The sequence below is a fragment of the Phyllobates terribilis genome, unplaced genomic scaffold, assembly GCF_046119375.1.
Source record: "Phyllobates terribilis strain yellow unplaced genomic scaffold, ASM4611937v1 Scaffold_4__5_contigs__length_816908805, whole genome shotgun sequence".
Taxonomy (NCBI): domain Eukaryota; kingdom Metazoa; phylum Chordata; class Amphibia; order Anura; family Dendrobatidae; genus Phyllobates; species Phyllobates terribilis.
Genome location: NW_027362764.1, coordinates 789365843 through 789387426, shown reverse-complemented (window position 1 = coordinate 789387426; position 21584 = coordinate 789365843). Strand labels below are relative to the sequence as shown.

The 21584-nt window shown below is 31.8% G+C and overlaps 1 protein-coding gene across 8 annotated transcripts in view; it reads right to left on the bottom strand.

Annotated features, from left to right (window-relative positions):
* ADGRB1 (adhesion G protein-coupled receptor B1) overlaps window positions 1–21584 on the bottom strand; it is a 911276-nt gene that overhangs the window by 28420 nt on the left and 861272 nt on the right. For all 8 annotated transcript variants that reach the window (XM_073679967.1, XM_073679961.1, XM_073679962.1 and 5 more), the window contains one exon: window positions 21347–21406. In XM_073679967.1, the coding sequence (XP_073536068.1) occupies window positions 21347–21406 (60 nt within the window). The remainder of the gene's footprint in view (window positions 1–21346; window positions 21407–21584) is intronic.

Here is a 21584-nt window from a genome sequence, read left to right as displayed (position 1 = left end):
CTTGTACATAGGGGGCAGTATTATAGTAGTTATATCCTTGTACATAGGAGCAGTATTATAGTAGTTATATTTTTGTACATAGGAGCAGTATTATAGTAGTTATTTTCCTGTACATAGGAGCAGTATTATAGTAGTTATATTCTTGTACATAGGAAGAAGCATTCTAGTAGTTATATTCTTGTACATAGGGGGCAGTATTATAGTAGTTATATTCTTGTACATAGGAGCAGTATTATAGTAGATATATTCTTGTACATAGGGAGCAGTATTATAGTAGTTATATTCTTGTACATAGGAAGAAGCATTCTAGTAGTTATATTCTTGTACATAGGGGGCAGTATTATAGTAGTTATATTCTTGTACATAGGAGCAGTATTATAGTAGTTATATTCTTGTACATATGAGCAGTATTATAGTAGTTATATTCTTGTACATAGGGAGCAGTATTATAGTAGTTATATTCTTGTACATATGGGCAGTATTATAGTAGTTATATTCTTGTACATAGGAGCAGTATTATAGTAGTTATATTCTTGTACATAGGAGCAGTATTATAGTAGTTATATTCTTGTACATAGGAGCAGTATTATAGTAGTTATATTCTTGTACATAGGGAGCAGTATTATAGTAGTTATATTCTTGTGTATAGGGGCAGTATTATAGTAGTTATATTCTTGTACATAGGTGCAGTATTATAGTAGTTATATTCTTGTACATAGGAGCAGTATTATAGTAGTTATATTCTTGTACATATGGGGGCAGTATTATAGTAGTTATATTCTTGTACATAGGGGGCAGTATTATAGTGGTTATATCCTTGTACATAGGAGCAGTATTATAGTAGTTATATTCTTGTACATAGGAGCAGTATTATAGAAGTTATATTCTTGTAGATAGGGGGCAGTATTATAGTAGTTATATTCTTGTAGATAGGGAGCAGTATTATAGTAGTTATATTCTTGTATATAGGGGCAGTATTATAGTAGTTCTATTCTTGTACATAGGTGCAGTATTATAGTAGTTATATTCTTGTATATAGGGGCAGTATTATAGTAGTTATATTCTTGTATATAGGGGCAGTATTATAGTAGTTATATTCTTGAATATAGGGGGCAGTATTATAGTAGTTATATTCTTGTACATAGGGGGGCAGTATTATAGTAGTTATATTCTTGTACATAGGAGCAGTATTATAGTAGTTATATTCTTGTACATAAGGGGCTGTATTATAGTAGTTATATCCTTATACATAGGAGCAGTATTATAGTAGTTATATTCTTGTACATAGGAGCAGTATTATAGTAGTTATATTCCTGTACATAGGAGCAGTATTATAGTAGTTATATTCTTGTACATAGGGAGCAGTATTCTAGTAGTTATATTCTTGTACATAGGGGGCAGTATTATAGTAGTTATATTCTTGTACATAGGGGGCAGTATTATAGTAGTTATATCCTTGTACATAGGAGCAGTATTATAGTAGTTATATTTTTGTACATAGGAGCAGTATTATAGTAGTTATTTTCCTGTACATAGGAGCAGTATTATAGTAGTTATATTCTTGTACATAGGAAGAAGCATTCTAGTAGTTATATTCTTGTACATAGGGGGCAGTATTATAGTAGTTATATTCTTGTACATAGGAGCAGTATTATAGTAGATATATTCTTGTACATAGGGAGCAGTATTATAGTAGTTATATTCTTGTACATAGGAAGAAGCATTCTAGTAGTTATATTCTTGTACATAGGGGGCAGTATTATAGTAGTTATATTCTTGTACATAGGAGCAGTATTATAGTAGTTATATTCTTGTACATATGAGCAGTATTATAGTAGTTATATTCTTGTACATAGGGAGCAGTATTATAGTAGTTATATTCTTGTACATATGGGCAGTATTATAGTAGTTATATTCTTGTACATAGGAGCAGTATTATAGTAGTTATATTCTTGTACATAGGAGCAGTATTATAGTAGTTATATTCTTGTACATAGGAGCAGTATTATAGTAGTTATATTCTTGTACATAGGGAGCAGTATTATAGTAGTTATATTCTTGTGTATAGGGGCAGTATTATAGTAGTTATATTCTTGTACATAGGTGCAGTATTATAGTAGTTATATTCTTGTACATAGGAGCAGTATTATAGTAGTTATATTCTTGTACATATGGGGGCAGTATTATAGTAGTTATATTCTTGTACATAGGGGGCAGTATTATAGTGGTTATATCCTTGTACATAGGAGCAGTATTATAGTAGTTATATTCTTGTACATAGGAGCAGTATTATAGAAGTTATATTCTTGTAGATAGGGGGCAGTATTATAGTAGTTATATTCTTGTAGATAGGGAGCAGTATTATAGTAGTTATATTCTTGTATATAGGGGCAGTATTATAGTAGTTCTATTCTTGTACATAGGTGCAGTATTATAGTAGTTATATTCTTGTATATAGGGGCAGTATTATAGTAGTTATATTCTTGTATATAGGGGCAGTATTATAGTAGTTATATTCTTGAATATAGGGGGCAGTATTATAGTAGTTATATTCTTGTACATAGGGGGGCAGTATTATAGTAGTTATATTCTTGTACATAGGAGCAGTATTATAGTAGTTATATTCTTGTACATAAGGGGCTGTATTATAGTAGTTATATCCTTATACATAGGAGCAGTATTATAGTAGTTATATTCTTGTACATAGGAGCAGTATTATAGTAGTTATATTCTTGTACATAGGGGCAGTATTATAGTAGTTATATTCTTGTACATAGGGGCAGTATTATAGTAGTTATATTCTTGTACATAGGAGCAGTATTATAGTAGTTATATTCTTGTACATAGGAGCAGTATTATAGTACTTATATTCTTGTACATAGGGGGCAGTATTATAGTAGTTATATCCTTGTACATAGGAGCAGTATTATAGTAGTTATATTCTTGTACATAGGAGCAGTATTATAGTAGTTATCTTCCTGTACATAGGAGAAGTATTATAGTAGTTATATTCTTGTACATAGGGAGCAGTATTCTAGTAGTTATATTCTTGTACATAGGGGGCAGTATTCTAGTAGTTATATTCTTGTACATAGGGGGCAGTATTATAGTAGTTATATTCTTGTACATAGGAGCAGTATTATAGTAGTTATATTCTTGTACATAGGGGGCAGTATTATAGTGGTTATATCCTTGTACATAGGGGCAGTATTATAGTAGTTATATTCTTGTGTATAGGGGCAGTATTATAGTAGTTATATTCTTGTGTATAGGGGCAGTATTATAGTAGTTATATTCTTGTACATAGGTGCAGTATTATAGTAGTTATATTCTTGTACATAGGAGCAGTATTATAGTAGTTATATTCTTGTACATAGGGGACAGTATTATAGTAGTTATATCCTTGTACATAGGAGCAGTATTATAGTAGTTATATTCTTGTACATAGGAGCAGTATTATAGTAGTTATATTCCTGTACATAGGAGCAGTATTATAGTAGTTATATTCTTGTACATAGGGAGCAGTATTCTAGTAGTTATATTCTTGTACATAGGGGGCAGTATTATAGTAGTTATATTCTTGTACATAGGGGGCAGTATTATAGTAGTTATATCCTTGTACATAGGAGCAGTATTATAGTAGTTATATTTTTGTACATAGGAGCAGTATTATAGTAGTTATTTTCCTGTACATAGGAGCAGTATTATAGTAGTTATATTCTTGTACATAGGAAGAAGCATTCTAGTAGTTATATTCTTGTACATAGGGGGCAGTATTATAGTAGTTATATTCTTGTACATAGGAGCAGTATTATAGTAGATATATTCTTGTACATAGGGAGCAGTATTATAGTAGTTATATTCTTGTACATAGGAAGAAGCATTCTAGTAGTTATATTCTTGTACATAGGGGGCAGTATTATAGTAGTTATATTCTTGTACATAGGAGCAGTATTATAGTAGTTATATTCTTGTACATATGAGCAGTATTATAGTAGTTATATTCTTGTACATAGGGAGCAGTATTATAGTAGTTATATTTTTGTACATATGGGCAGTATTATAGTAGTTATATTCTTGTACATAGGAGCAGTATTATAGTAGTTATATTCTTGTACATAGGAGCAGTATTATAGTAGTTATATTCTTGTACATAGGAGCAGTATTATAGTAGTTATATTCTTGTACATAGGGAGCAGTATTATAGTAGTTATATTCTTGTGTATAGGGGCAGTATTATAGTAGTTATATTCTTGTACATAGGTGCAGTATTATAGTAGTTATATTCTTGTACATAGGAGCAGTATTATAGTAGTTATATTCTTGTACATAGGAGCAGTATTATAGTAGTTATATTCTTGTACATAGGAGCAGTATTATAGTAGTTATATTCTTGTACATAGGGGGCAGTATTATAGTAGTTATATTCTTGTACATAGGAGCAGTATTATAGTAGTTATATTCTTGTACATATGAGCAGTATTATAGTAGTTATATTCTTGTACATAGGAGCAGTATTATAGTAGTTATATTCTTGTACATAGGAGCAGTATTATAGTAGTTATATTCTTGTACATAGGGGGCAGTATTATAGTAGTTATATTCTTGTACATAGGGGGCAGTATTATAGTAGTTATATTCTTGTACATAGGGGCAGTATTATAGTAGTTATATTCTTGTACATAGGAGCAGTATTATAGCAGTTATATTCTTGTACATAGGAGCAGTATTATAGTAGTTATATTCTTGTACATAGGGAGCAGTATTATAGTAGTTATATTCTTGTACATAGGGGCAGTATTATAGTAGTTATATTCTTGTACATAGGAGCAGTATTATAGTAGTTATATACTTGTACATAGGGGACAGTATTATAGTAGTTATATTCTTGTACATAGGGGGCAGTATTATAGTAGTTATATCCTTGTACATAGGAGCAGTATTATAGTAGTTATATTCTTGTACATAGGAGCAGTATTATAGTAGTTATATTCCTGTACATAGGAGAAGTATTATAGTAGTTATATTCTTGTACATAGGGAGCAGCATTCTAGTAGTTATATTCTTGTACATAGGGGGCAGTATTAAAGTAGTTATATTCTTGTACATAGGAGCAGTATTATAGTAGTTATATTCTTGTACATATGAGCAGTATTATAGTAGTTATATTCTTGTACATATGGAGCAGTATTATAGTAGTTATATTCTTGTACATATGGGCAGTATTATAGTAGTTATATTCTTGTACATAGGAGCAGTATTATAGTAGTTATATTCTTGTACATAGGAGCAGTATTATAGTAGTTATATTCTTGTACATAGGAGCAGTATTATAGTAGTTATATTCTTGTACATAGGAGCAGTATTATAGTAGTTATATTCTTGTACATAGGGAGCAGTATTATAGTAGTTATATTCTTGTGTATAGGGGCAGTATTATAGTAGTTATATTCTTGTGTATAGGGGCAGTATTATAGTAGTTATATTCTTGTACATAGGAGCAGTATTATAGTAGTTATATTCTTGTAGATAGGGGGCAGTATTATAGTAGTTATATTCTTGTAGATAGGGAGCAGTATTATAGTAGTTATATTCTTGTATATAGGGGCAGTATTATAGTAGTTCTATTCTTGTACATAGGTGCAGTATTATAGTAGTTATATTCTTGTATATAGGGGCAGTATTATAGTAGTTATATTCTTGTATATAGGGGCAGTATTATAGTAGTTATATTCTTGAATATAGGGGGCAGTATTATAGTAGTTATATTCTTGTACATAGGGGCAGTATTATAGTAGTTATATTCTTGTACATAGGAGCAGTATTATAGTAGTTATATTCTTGTACATAGGAGCAGTATTATAGTACTTATATTCTTGTACATAGGGGGCAGTATTATAGTAGTTATATCCTTGTACATAGGAGCAGTATTATAGTAGTTATATTCTTGTACATAGGAGCAGTATTATAGTAGTTATCTTCCTGTACATAGGAGCAGTATTATAGTAGTTATATTCTTGTACATAGGGAGCAGTATTATAGTACTTATATTCTTGTACATAGGGGGCAGTATTATAGTAGTTATATCCTTGTACATAGGAGCAGTATTATAGTAGTTATATTCTTGTACATAGGAGCAGTATTATAGTAGTTATCTTCCTGTACATAGGAGCAGTATTATAGTAGTTATATTCTTGTACATAGGGGGCAGTATTATAGTAGTTATATTCTTGTACATAGGGGGCAGTATTATAGTAGTTATATCCTTGTACATAGGAGCAGTATTATAGTAGTTATATTCTTGTACATAGGAGAAGTATTATAGTAGTTATATTCCTGTACATAGGAGAAGTATTATAGTAGTTATATTCTTGTACATAGGGGGCAGTATTCTAGTAGTTATATTCTTGTACATAGGGGGCAGTATTATAGTAGTTATATTCTTGTACATAGGAGCAGTATTATAGTAGTTATATTCTTGTACATAGGGGGCAGTATTATAGTGGTTATATCCTTGTACATAGGGGCAGTATTATAGTAGTTATATTCTTGTGTATAGGGGCAGTATTATAGTAGTTATATTCTTGTGTATAGGGGCAGTATTATAGTAGTTATATTCTTGTACATAGGTGCAGTATTATAGTAGTTATATTCTTGTACATAGGAGCAGTATTATAGTAGTTATATTCTTGTACATAGGGGACAGTATTATAGTAGTTATATTCTTGTACATAGGGGGCAGTATTATAGTAGTTATATCCTTGTACATAGGAGCAGTATTATAGTAGTTATATTCTTGTACATAGGAGCAGTATTATAGTAGTTATATTCCTGTACATAGGAGCAGTATTATAGTAGTTATATTCTTGTACATAGGGAGCAGTATTCTAGTAGTTATATTCTTGTACATAGGGGGCAGTATTATAGTAGTTATATTCTTGTACATAGGGGGCAGTATTATAGTAGTTATATCCTTGTACATAGGAGCAGTATTATAGTAGTTATATTTTTGTACATAGGAGCAGTATTATAGTAGTTATATTCCTGTACATAGGAGCAGTATTATAGTAGTTATATTCTTGTACATAGGAAGAAGCATTCTAGTAGTTATATTCTTGTACATAGGGGGCAGTATTATAGTAGTTATATTCTTGTACATAGGAGCAGTATTATAGTAGATATATTCTTGTACATAGGGAGCAGTATTATAGTAGTTATATTCTTGTACATAGGAAGAAGCATTCTAGTAGTTATATTCTTGTACATAGGGGGCAGTATTATAGTAGTTATATTCTTGTACATAGGAGCAGTATTATAGTAGTTATATTCTTGTACATATGAGCAGTATTAAAGTAGTTATATTCTTGTACATAGGGAGCAGTATTATAGTAGTTATATTCTTGTACATATGGGCAGTATTATAGTAGTTATATTCTTGTACATAGGAGCAGTATTATAGTAGTTATATTCTTGTACATAGGAGCAGTAGTATAGTAGTTATATTCTTGTACATAGGAGCAGTATTATAGTAGTTATATTCTTGTACATAGGGAGCAGTATTATAGTAGTTATATTCTTGTGTATAGGGGCAGTATTATAGTAGTTATATTCTTGTACATAGGTGCAGTATTATAGTAGTTATATTCTTGTACATAGGTGCAGTATTATAGTAGTTATATTCTTGTACATAGGAGCAGTATTATAGTAGTTATATTCTTGTACATAGGAGCAGTATTATAGTAGTTATATTCTTGTACATAGGGGGCAGTATTATAGTAGTTATATTCTTGTACATAGGAGCAGTATTATAGTAGTTATATTCTTGTACATATGAGCAGTATTATAGTAGTTATATTCTTGTACATAGGAGCAGTATTATAGTAGTTATATTCTTGTACATAGGAGCAGTATTATAGTAGTTATATTCTTGTACATAGGGGGCAGTATTATAGTAGTTATATTCTTGTACATAGGGGGCAGTATTATAGTAGTTATATTCTTGTACATAGGGGCAGTATTATAGTAGTTATATTCTTGTACATAGGAGCAGTATTATAGCAGTTATATTCTTGTACATAGGAGCAGTATTATAGTAGTTATATTCTTGTACATAGGGAGCAGTATTATAGTAGTTATATTCTTGTACATAGGGGCAGTATTATAGTAGTTATATTCTTGTACATAGGAGCAGTATTATAGTAGTTATATTCTTGTACATAGGGGACAGTATTATAGTAGTTATATTCTTGTACATAGGGGGCAGTATTATAGTAGTTATATCCTTGTACATAGGAGCAGTATTATAGTAGTTATATTCTTGTACATAGGAGCAGTATTATAGTAGTTATATTCCTGTACATAGGAGAAGTATTATAGTAGTTATATTCTTGTACATAGGGAGCAGCATTCTAGTAGTTATATTCTTGTACATAGGGGGCAGTATTAAAGTAGTTATATTCTTGTACATAGGAGCAGTATTATAGTAGTTATATTCTTGTACATATGAGCAGTATTATAGTAGTTATATTCTTGTACATAGGGAGCAGTATTATAGTAGTTATATTCTTGTACATATGGGCAGTATTATAGTAGTTATATTCTTGTACATAGGAGCAGTATTATAGTAGTTATATTCTTGTACATAGGAGCAGTATTATAGTAGTTATATTCTTGTACATAGGAGCAGTATTATAGTAGTTATATTCTTGTACATAGGGAGCAGTATTATAGTAGTTATATTCTTGTGTATAGGGGCAGTATTATAGTAGTTATATTCTTGTACATAGGTGCAGTATTATAGTAGTTATATTCTTGTACATAGGAGCAGTATTATAGTAGTTATATTCTTGTACATATGGGGGCAGTATTATAGTAGTTATATTCTTGTACATAGGGGGCAGTATTATAGTGGTTATATCCTTGTACATAGGAGCAGTATTATAGTAGTTATATTCTTGTACATAGGAGCAGTATTATAGTAGTTATATTCTTGTAGATAGGGGGCAGTATTATAGTAGTTATATTCTTGTAGATAGGGAGCAGTATTATAGTAGTTATATTCTTGTATATAGGGGCAGTATTATAGTAGTTCTATTCTTGTACATAGGTGCAGTATTATAGTAGTTATATTCTTGTATATAGGGGCAGTATTATAGTAGTTATATTCTTGTATGTAGGGGCAGTATTATAGTAGTTATATTCTTGAATATAGGGGGCAGTATTATAGTAGTTATATTCTTGTACATAGGGGGGCAGTATTATAGTAGTTATATTCTTGTACATAGGAGCAGTATTATAGTACTTATATTCTTGTACATAAGGGGCAGTATTATAGTAGTTATATTCTTGTACATAGGGGCAGTATTATAGTAGTTATATTCTTGTACATAGGAGCAGTATTATAGTAGTTATATTCTTGTACATAGGGGCAGTATTATAGTAGTTATATCCTTATAGATAGGAGCAGTATTATAGTATTAATATTCTTGTACATAGGAGCAGTATTATAGTAGTTATATTCTTGTACATAGGGGCAGTATTATAGTAGTTATATTCTTGTACATAGGAGCAGTATTATAGTACTTATATTCTTGTACATAAGGGGCAGTATTATAGTAGTTATATTCTTGTACATAGGGGCAGTATTATAGTAGTTATATCCTTATAGATAGGAGCAGTATTATAGTATTTATATTCTTGTACATAGGAGCAGTATTATAGTAGTTATATTCTTGTACATAGGGGCAGTATTATAGTAGTTATATTCTTGTACATAGGAGCAGTATTATAGTAGTTATATTCTTGTACATATGGGGGCAGTATTATAGTAGTTATATTCTTGTACATAGGGAGCAGTATTCTAGTAGTTATATTCTTGTACATAGGGGGCAGTATTATAGTAGTTATATTCTTGTACATAGGGGGCAGTATTATAGTAGTTATATTCCTGTACATAGGAGCAGTATTATAGTAGTTATATTCTTGTACATAGGGAGCAGTATTCTAGTAGTTATATTCTTGTACATAGGGGGCAGTATTATAGTAGTTATATTCTTGTACATAGGGGGCAGTATTATAGTAGTTATATCCTTGTACATAGGAGCAGTATTATAGTAGTTATATTCTTGTACATAGGAGAAGTATTATAGTAGTTATATTCCTGTACATAGGAGAAGTATTATAGTAGTTATATTCTTGTACATAGGGGGCAGTATTCTAGTAGTTATATTCTTGTACATAGGGGGCACTATTATAGTAGTTATATTCTTGTACATAGGAGCAGTATTATAGTAGTTATATTCTTGTACATAGGGGGCAGTATTATAGTGGTTATATCCTTGTACATAGGGGCAGTATTATAGTAGTTATATTCTTGTGTATAGGGGCAGTACTATAGTAGTTATATTCTTGTGTATAGGGGCAGTATTATAGTAGTTATATTCTTGTACATAGGTGCAGTATTATAGTAGTTATATTCTTGTACATAGGAGCAGTATTATAGTAGTTATATTCTTGTACATAGGGGGCAGTATTATAGTGGTTATATCCTTGTACATAGGGGCAGTATTATAGTAGTTATATTCTTGTGTATAGGGGCAGTATTATAGTAGTTATATTCTTGTACATAGGTGCAGTATTATAGTAGTTATATCCTTGTACATAGGAGCAGTATTATAGTAGTTATATTCTTGTACATAGGGAGCAGTATTATAGTAGTTATATTCTTGTGTATAGGGGCAGTATTATAGTAGTTATATTCTTGTACATAGGTGCAGTATTATAGTAGTTATATTCTTGTACATAGGGGGCAGTATTATAGTAGTTATATTCTTGTACATAGGAGCAGTATTATAGTAGTTATATTCTTGTACATAGGGGGCAGTATTATAGTGGTTATATCCTTGTACATAGGAGCAGTATTATAGTAGTTATATCCTTGTACATAGGAGTAGTATTATAGTAGTTATATTCTTGTACATAGGAGCAGTATTATAGTAGTTATATTCTTGTACATAGGAGCAGTATTATAGTAGTTATATTCTTGTACATAGGGGGCAGTATTATAGTAGTTATATTCTTGTATATAGGGGCAGTATTATAGTAGTTATATCCTTGTACATAGGAATAGTATTATAGTAGTTATATTCTTGTACATAGGAGCAGTATTATAGTAGTTATATTCTTGTACATAGGAGCAGTATTATAGTAGTTATATTCTTGTACATAGGGAGCAGTATTATAGTAGTTATATTCTTGTGTATAGGGGCAGTATTATAGTAGTTATATTCTTGTACATAGGTGCAGTATTATAGTAGTTATATTCTTGTACATAGGAGCAGTATTATAGTAGTTATATTCTTGTACATAGGAGCAGTATTATAGTAGTTATATTCTTGTACATAGGAGCAGTATTATAGTAGTTATATTCTTGTACATATGAGCAGTATTATAGTAGTTATATTCTTGTACATAGGAGCAGTATTATAGTAGTTATATTCTTGTACATAGGGGGCAGTATTATAGTAGTTATATTCTTGTACATAGGAGCAGTATTATAGTAGTTATATTCTTGTACATATGAGCAGTATTATAGTAGTTATATTCTTGTACATAGGAGCAGTATTATAGTAGTTATATTCTTGTACATAGGGGGCAGTATTATAGTAGTTATATTCTTGTACATAGTAGTAGTATTATAGTAGTTATATTCTTGTACATAGGAGCAGTATTATAGTAGTTATATTCTTGTACATAGGAGCAGTATTATAGTAGTTATATTCTTGTACATAGGGGGCAGTATTATATTAGTTATATTCTTGTACATAGGGGGCAGTATTATAGTAGTTATATTCTTGTACATAGGGGCAGTATTATAGTAGTTATATTCTTGTACATAGGAGCAGTATTATAGCAGTTATATTCTTGTACATAGGAGCAGTATTATAGTAGTTATATTCTTGTACATAGGGAGCAGTATTATAGTAGTTATATTCTTGTACATAGGGGCAGTATTATAGTAGTTATATTCTTGTACATAGGAGCAGTATTATAGTAGTTATATTCTTGTACATAGGGGACAGTATTATAGTAGTTATATTCTTGTACATAGGGGGCAGTATTATAGTAGTTATATCCTTGTACATAGGAGCAGTATTATAGTAGTTATATTCTTGTACATAGGAGCAGTATTATAGTAGTTATATTCCTGTACATAGGAGAAGTATTATAGTAGTTATATTCTTGTACATAGGGAGCAGCATTCTAGTAGTTATATTCTTGTACATAGGGGGCAGTATTAAAGTAGTTATATTCTTGTACATAGGAGCAGTATTATAGTAGTTATATTCTTGTACATATGAGCAGTATTATAGTAGTTATATTCTTGTACATAGGGAGCAGTATTATAGTAGTTATATTCTTGTACATATGGGCAGTATTATAGTAGTTATATTCTTGTACATAGGAGCAGTATTATAGTAGTTATATTCTTGTACATAGGAGCAGTATTATAGTAGTTATATTCTTGTACATAGGGAGCAGTATTATAGTAGTTATATTCTTGTGTATAGGGGCAGTATTATAGTAGTTATATTCTTGTACATAGGTGCAGTATTATAGTAGTTATATTCTTGTACATAGGAGCAATATTATAGTAGTTATATTCTTGTACATATGGGGGCAGTATTATAGTAGTTATATTCTTGTACATAGGGGGCAGTATTATAGTGGTTATATCCTTGTACATAGGAGCAGTATTATAGTAGTTATATTCTTGTACATAGGAGCAGTATTATAGTAGTTATATTCTTGTAGATAGGGGGCAGTATTATAGTAGTTATATTCTTGTAGATAGGGAGCAGTATTATAGTAGTTATATTCTTGTATATAGGGGCAGTATTATAGTAGTTCTATTCTTGTACATAGGTGCAGTATTATAGTAGTTATATTCTTGTATATAGGAGCAGTATTATAGTAGTTATATTCTTGTATATAGGGGCAGTATTATAGTAGTTATATTCTTGAATATAGGGGGCAGTATTATAGTAGTTATATTCTTGTACATAGGGGGGCAGTATTATAGTAGTTATATTCTTGTACATAGGAGCAGTATTATAGTACTTATATTCTTGTACATAAGGGGCAGTATTATAGTAGTTATATTCTTGTACATAGGGGCAGTATTATAGTAGTTATATTCTTGTACATAGGAGCAGTATTATAGTAGTTATATTCTTGTACATAGGGGCAGTATTATAGTAGTTATATCCTTATACATAGGAGCAGTATTATAGTAGTTATATTCTTGTACATAGGAGCAGTATTATAGTAGTTATATTCTTGTACATAGGGGCAGTATTATAGTAGTTATATTCTTGTACATAGGAGCAGTATTATAGTAGTTATATTCTTGTACATAGGAGCAGTATTATAGTACTTATATTCTTGTACATAGGGGGCAGTATTATAGTAGTTATATCCTTGTACATAGGAGCAGTATTATAGTAGTTATATTCTTGTACATAGGAGCAGTATTATAGTAGTTATCTTCCTGTACATAGGAGCAGTATTATAGTAGTTATATTCTTGTACATAGGGAGCAGTATTCTAGTAGTTATATTCTTGTACATAGGGGGCAGTATTATAGTAGTTATATTCTTGTACATAGGGGGCAGTATTATAGTAGTTATATCCTTGTACATAGGAGCAGTATTATAGTAGTTATATTCTTGTACATAGGAGAAGTATTATAGTAGTTATATTCCTGTACATAGGAGAAGTATTATAGTAGTTATATTCTTGTACATAGGGGGCAGTATTCTAGTAGTTATATTCTTGTACATAGGGGGCACTATTATAGTAGTTATATTCTTGTACATAGGAGCAGTATTATAGTAGTTATATTCTTGTACATAGGGGGCAGTATTATAGTGGTTATATCCTTGTACATAGGGGCAGTATTATAGTAGTTATATTCTTGTGTATAGGGGCAGTACTATAGTAGTTATATTCTTGTGTATAGGGGCAGTATTATAGTAGTTATATTCTTGTACATAGGTGCAGTATTATAGTAGTTATATTCTTGTACATAGGAGCAGTATTATAGTAGTTATATTCTTGTACATAGGGGGCAGTATTATAGTGGTTATATCCTTGTACATAGGGGCAGTATTATAGTAGTTATATTCTTGTGTATAGGGGCAGTATTATAGTAGTTATATTCTTGTGTATAGGGGCAGTATTATAGTAGTTATATTCTTGTACATAGGTGCAGTATTATAGTAGTTATATCCTTGTACATAGGAGCAGTACTATAGTAGTTATATTCTTGTACATAGGGAGCAGTATTATAGTAGTTATATTCTTGTGTATAGGGGCAGTATTATAGTAGTTATATTCTTGTACATAGGTGCAGTATTATAGTAGTTATATTCTTGTACATAGGAGCAGTATTATAGTAGTTATATTCTTGTACATAGGGGGCAGTATTATAATGGTTATATCCTTGTACATAGGAGCAGTATTATAGTAGTTATATCCTTGTACATAGGAGTAGTATTATAGTAGTTATATTCTTGTACATAGGAGCAGTATTATAGTAGTTATATTCTTGTACATAGGAGCAGTATTATAGTAGTTATATTCTTGTACATAGGGGGCAGTATTATAGTAGTTATATTCTTGTATATAGGGGCAGTATTATAGTAGTTCTATTCTTGTACATAGGTGCAGTATTATAGTAGTTATATTCTTGTATATAGGGGCAGTATTATAGTAGTTATATTCTTGTATATAGGGGCAGTATTATAGTAGTTATATTCTTGAATATAGGGGGTAGTATTATATTAGATGCATTCTTGTACATAGGGAGCAGTATTATAGTAGTTATATTCTTGTACATCGGGGGCAGTATTATAGTAGTTATATTCTTGTACATAGGAGCAGTATTATAGTAGTTATATTCTTGTATATAGGGGGCAGTATTATAGTAGTTATATTCTTGTACATAGGTGCAGTATTATAGTAGTTATATTCTTGTATATAGGAGCAGTATTATAGTACAGTCATGGCCAAAAGTATTGAGAATGAGACAAATAGTAATTTTTCCAAAGTTTACTGCTTCATTTTTTGTAATGGCAATTTGCATATACTCCTGAATGTCAAAGAGTGATCAGCTTAACAGCAATTACTGTACTTGCAAAGTCAATATTTGCCCAGAAAATGAACTTTAACCCCCAAAACACATTTCAACATCATTGCAGTCCTGCCTTAAAAGGAGCAGCTAACATCGTTTTAGTGATTGATCCATTAACACAGGTGTGGGTGTTGATGAGGACAGGGCTGGCGATCAATCAGTCATGATTAAGTAAGAATGACATCACTGGACACTTTAAAAGGAGGCTGGTTCTTGGTATCATTGTTTCTCTTCAGTTAACCATGGTTATCTCTAAAGAAACACGTGCAGCCATCATTGCACTGCACAAAAATGGCCTAACAGGGAAGAGTATCGCAGCTACAAAGATTGCACCTCAGTCAACAATCTATCGCATCATCAAGAACTTCAAGGAGAGAGCTTCCATTGCTGTCAAAAAGGCTCCAGGGCGCAAGCGCCAGGACCGTATCTTAAAACTGTTTCAGCTGCGGGATCGGACTACCAGCAGTGCCGAGCTTGCTCAGGAATGGCAGCAGGCTGGTGTGAGTGCTTCTGCACGCACTGTGAGGCGGAGACTCTTTGAGCAAGGGCTGGTTTCAAGGAGGGCAGCAAAGAAGCCACTTCTCTCCAGAAAAAACATCAGGGACCGACTGATATTCTGCAAAAGGTACAGGGAGTGGACTGCTGAGGACTGGGGCAAAGTCATTTTTTCTGATGAATCCCCTTTTCGATTGTTTGGGACATCTGGAAAACAGCTTATTCGGAGAAGAAGAGGTGAGCGCTACCACCAGTCTTGTCTCATGCCAACTGTAAAGCATCCTGAAACCATTCATGTGTGGGGTTGCTTCTCAGCCAAGGGAATCGGCTCACTCACAGTCTTGCCTAAAAACACAGCCATGAATAAAGAATGGTACCAGAATGTCCTCCAAGAGCAACTTCTCCCAACCGTCCAAGAGCAGTTTGGCGTCCAACAATGCCTCTTCCAGCATGATGGAGCACCTTGCCATAAAGCAAAGGTGATAACTAAATGGCTCATGGAACAAAACATAGAGATTTTGGGTCCATGGCCTGGAAACTCCCCAGATCTTAATCCCATTGAGAACTTGTGGTCAATCATCAAGAGACGGGTGGACAAACAAAAACCAACAAATTCTGGCAAAATGCAAGCATTGATTATGCAAGAATGGACTGCTATCAGTCTGGATTTGGTCCAAAAGTTGATTGAGAGCATGCCAGGGAGAATTACAGAGGTCTTGAAGAAGAAGGGGCAACACTGCAAATATTGACTTGCTGCATTAACTCATTCTAACTGTCAATATAACCTATTGGTACTCATAATATGATTACAATTATATTTCTGTATGTGATATAAACATCAGACAAACACTAATAAAAACCAGAGGCCAGCAGATCATGGGAAAATATCATTTTGGTGTCATTCTCAAAACTTTTGGCCATGACTGTAGTTATATTCTTGTACATAGGGAGCAGTATTATAGTAGTTATATTCTTGTACATAGGGGCTGTATTATAGTAGTTATATTCTTGTACATAGGGGCAGTATTATAGTAGTTATATTCTTGTACATAGGGGGCAGTATTATAGTAGTTATATTCTTGTACATAGGGAGCAGTATTATAGTAGTTATATTCTTGTACATAGGGGCAGTATTATAGTAGTTATATTCTTGTACATAGGGGGCAGTATTATAGTAGTTATATTCTTGTACATAGGGGGCAGTATTATAGTAGTTATATTCTTGTACATAGGGAGCAGTATTATAGTAGTTATATACTTGTACATAGGGAGCAGTATTATAGTAGTTATATTCTTGTACATAGGGGCAGTATTATAGTAGTTATATTCTTGTACATAGGGGGCAGTATTATAGTAGTTATATTCTTGTACATAGGGAGCAGTATTATAGTAGTTATATACTTGTACATAGGGGGCAGTATTATAGAAGTTATATTCTTGTACATAGGGGGCAGTATTATAGTAGTTATATTCTTGTACATAGGAGCAGTATTATAGTAGTTATATTCTTGTACATAGGGGCAGTATTATAGTAGTTATATTCTTGTACATAGGGGCAGTATTATAGTAGTTATATTCTTGTACATAGGGGGCAGTATTATAGTAGTTATATTCTTGTATATTAGAGCAGTATTATAGTAGTTATATTCTTGTACATAGGGGGCAGTATTATAGTAGTTATATTCTTGTACATAGGGAGCAGTATTATAGTAGTTATATTCTTGTACATAGGGGCAGTATTATAGTAGTTATATTCTTGTACATAGGGGGCAGTATTATAGTAGTTATATTCTTGTACATAGGGGGCAGTATTATAGTAGTTATATTCTTGTACATAGGGAGCAGTATTATAGTAGTTATATATTTGTACATAGGGAGCAGTATTATAGTAGTTATATTCTTGTATATAGGGGCAGTATTATAGTAGTTATATTCTTGTACATAGGGGGCAGTATTATAGTAGTTATATTCTTGTACATAGGGAGCAGTATTATAGTAGTTATATACTTGTACATAGGGGGCAGTATTATAGTAGTTATATTCTTGTACATACGGGGCAGAATTATAGTAGTTATATTCTTGTACATAGGAGCAGAATTATAGTAGTTATATTCTTGTACATAGGAGCAGTATTATAGTAGTTATATTCTTGTACATAGAAGCAGTATTATAGTAGTTATATTCTTGTACACAGGGAGCAGTATTATAGTAGTTATATTCTTGTACATGGGAGCAGTATTATAGTAGTTATATTCTTGTACATAGGAGCAGTATTATAGTAGTTATATTCTTGTACATAGGAGCAGTATTATAGTAGTAATATACTTGTACATAGGGAGCAGTATTATAGTAGTTATATTCTTGCACATAGGGGCAGCATTATAGAAGTTATATTCTTGTACATAGGGGGCAGTATTATAGTAGTTATATTCTTGTACATAGGGGCAGTATTATAGTAGTTATATTCTTGTACATAGGAGCAGTATTATAGTAGTTATATTCTTGTACATAGGAGCAGTATTATAGTAGTTATATTCTTGTACATAGGGGGCAGTATTATAGTAGTTATATTCTTGTACATAGGAGCAGTATTATAGTAGTTATATTCTTGTACATAGGGGGCAGTATTATAGTAGTTATATTCTTGTACATAGGGGCAGTATTATAGTAGTTATATTCTTGTACATAGGAGCAGTATTATAGTAGTTATATTCTTGTACATAGGAGCAGTATTATAGTAGTTATATTCTTGTACATAGGGGCAGTATTATAGTAGTTATATTCTTGTACATAGGAGCAGTATTATAGTAGTCATATTCTTGTACATAGGAGCAGTATTATAGCAGTTATATTCTTGTACATAGGAGCAGTATTATAGTAGTTATATTCTTGTACATAGGAGCAGTATTATAGTAGTTATATTCTTGTACATAGGGGCAGTATTATACTAGTTATATTCTTGTACATAGGAGCAGTATTATAGTAGTTAGATTCTTGTACATAGGGAGCAGTATTATAGTAGTTATATTCTTGTACATAGGGGGCAGTATTATAGTAGTTATATTCTTGTACATAGTAGCAGTATTATAGTAGTTATATTCTTGTACATAGTAGCATTATTATAGCAGTTATATTCTTGTATATAGGGGCAGTATTATAGTAGTTATATTCTTGTACATAAGGGACAGTATTATAGTAGTTATATTCTTGTACATAGAAGCAGTATTATAGTAGTTATATTCTTGTACACAGGGAGCAGTATTATAGTAGTTATATTCTTGTACATGGGAGCAGTATTATAGTAGTTATATTCTTGTACATAGGAGCAGTATTATAGTAGTTATATTCTTGTACATAGGAGCAGTATTATAGTAGTAATATACTTGTACATAGGGAGCAGTATTATAGTAGTTATATTCTTGCACATAGGGGCAGTATTATAGAAGTTATATTCTTGTACATAGGGGGCAGTATTATAGTAGTTATATTCTTGTACATAGGGGCAGTATTATAGTAGTTATATTCTTGTACATAGGAGCAGTATTATAGTAGTTATATTCTTGTACATAGGAGCAGTATTATAGTAGTTATATTCTTGTACATAGGGGGCAGTATTATAGTAGTTATATTCTTGTACATAGGAGCAGTATTATAGTAGTCATATTCTTGTACATAGGAACAGTATTATAGTAGTTATATTCTTGTACATAGGAGTAGTATTATAGTAGTTATATTCTTGTACACAGGAGCAGTATTATAGTAGTTATATTCTTGTACATAGGGGCAGTATTATAGTAGTTATATTCTTGTACATAGGGGCAGTATTATAGTAGTTATATTCTTGTACATAGGGGCAGTATTATACTAGTTATATTCTTGTACATAGGAGCAGTATTATAGTAGTTAGATTCTTATACATAGGGAGCAGTATTATAGTAGTTATATTCTTGTACATAGGGGGCAGTATTATAGTAGTTATATTCTTGTACATAGTAGCAGTATTATAGTAGTTATATTCTTGTACATAGTAGCATTATTATAGCAGTTATATTCTTGTATATAGGGGCAGTATTATAGTAGTTATATTCTTGTATATAGGAGCAGTATTATAGTAGTTATATTCTTGTACATAGGGGACAGTATTATAGTAGTTATATTCTTGTACATAGGGGCAGTATTATAGTAGTTATATTCTTGTACAAAGGGGCAGTATTATAGTAGTTATATTCTTGTACATAGGAGCAGTATTATAGTAGTTATGTTCTTGTACATAGAGAGCAGTATTATAGTAGTTATATTCTTGCACATAGGGAGCAGTATTATAGTAGTTATATTCTTGTACATAGGAACAGTATTATAGTAGTGATATTCTTGTACATAGGGGCAGTATTATAGTAGTTATATTCTTGTACATAGGAGCAGTATTATAGTAGTTATATTCTTGTACATAGGAACAGTATTATAGTAGTTATATTCTTGCACATAGGAGCAGTATTATAGTAGTTATATTCTTGTACATAGGGGCAGTATTATAGTAGCTATATTCTTGTACATAGGAGCAGTATTATAGTAGTTATATTCTTGTACATAGGGGGCAGTATTATAGTAGTTATATTCTTGTACATAGGGGGCAGTATTATAGTAGTTATATTCTTGTACATAGGGGGCAGTATTATAGTAGTTATATTCTTGTACATAGGGGGCAGTATTATAGTAGTTATATTCTTGTACATAGGAACAGTATTATAGTAGTTATATTCTCGTACATAGGAGCAGTATTATAGTAGCTATATTCTTGTAATTAGAGGGCAGTATTATAGTAGTTATATTCTTGTACATAGGAGCAGTATTATAGTAGTTATATTCTTGTACATAGGGGCAGTATTATAGTAGTTATATTCTTGTACATAGGGGCAGTATTATAGTAGTTATATTCTTGTACATAGGGGCTGTATTATAGTAGTTATATTCTTGTACATAGGGGGCAGTATTATAGTAGTTATATTCTTGTATATAGGGGCAGTATTATAGTAGTTATATTCATGTACATAGGGGCAGTATTATAGTAGTTATATTCTTGTACATAGGGGCAGTATTATAGTAGTTATATTCTAGTACATAGGGAGCAATATTATAGTAGTTGTATTCTTGTACATAAGAGCAATATTCAAGTCAAATTGGTTGTATAGTTGTGATATTATATTGAACATTTTATGAGCTGGACTCCAATACTGATCAGTATTATCACAGATCTGCTTTAATCTTGGACTGTCACCAGTGTCCAGTTTTTGCTCTTATTTTATTCTCACTGCTCCTCTGATTTTTTACATTTTTTTATGTGGGCTTTTTTATTGCATGATAATTTTTGTGGTCGTGACCAAGTGGGCGGTGCTCGCAGGATTCTTTGGAGGCGTGTCTGTAGGCTTCTCTGAATAATTATCCCATGAGCACCACCTTCTTAGTAAAGATCATAAAAATCACCAGCAAAAAAAAAGTGGCTCAAAAATCGGAAACCTCCGGGGAGCAGCGGGAATAAAGTAAGAGCAGTCACTGGACACTTGACTTTTGACTTTGTGACAGGTTTTCCTTAATCACTTCCTTTCCCAATTGTTGGTGTCAATATAATTTTTATTTTATAGGATGTTATTTTTTACTGACCTTTTTATCTTTCAGGCCGACCATCGCGGTGCAGATATACGGGTTGTTGGCTTCTTCAAGCTGGAGAAGAGACGGAGAAGAAACAGTGAAGCAATCATACATAACTCGAGCGAGGTCATGCACAAACCATAGACGCCTCCGGCTGGCGCTATCTGACCCCCCAGAGATTTCCAGCTTTGATGGTTACATTTACAGAAGGGATTTTCCTACGTGAACTTTTTATCCTTCCTAAAGTTCC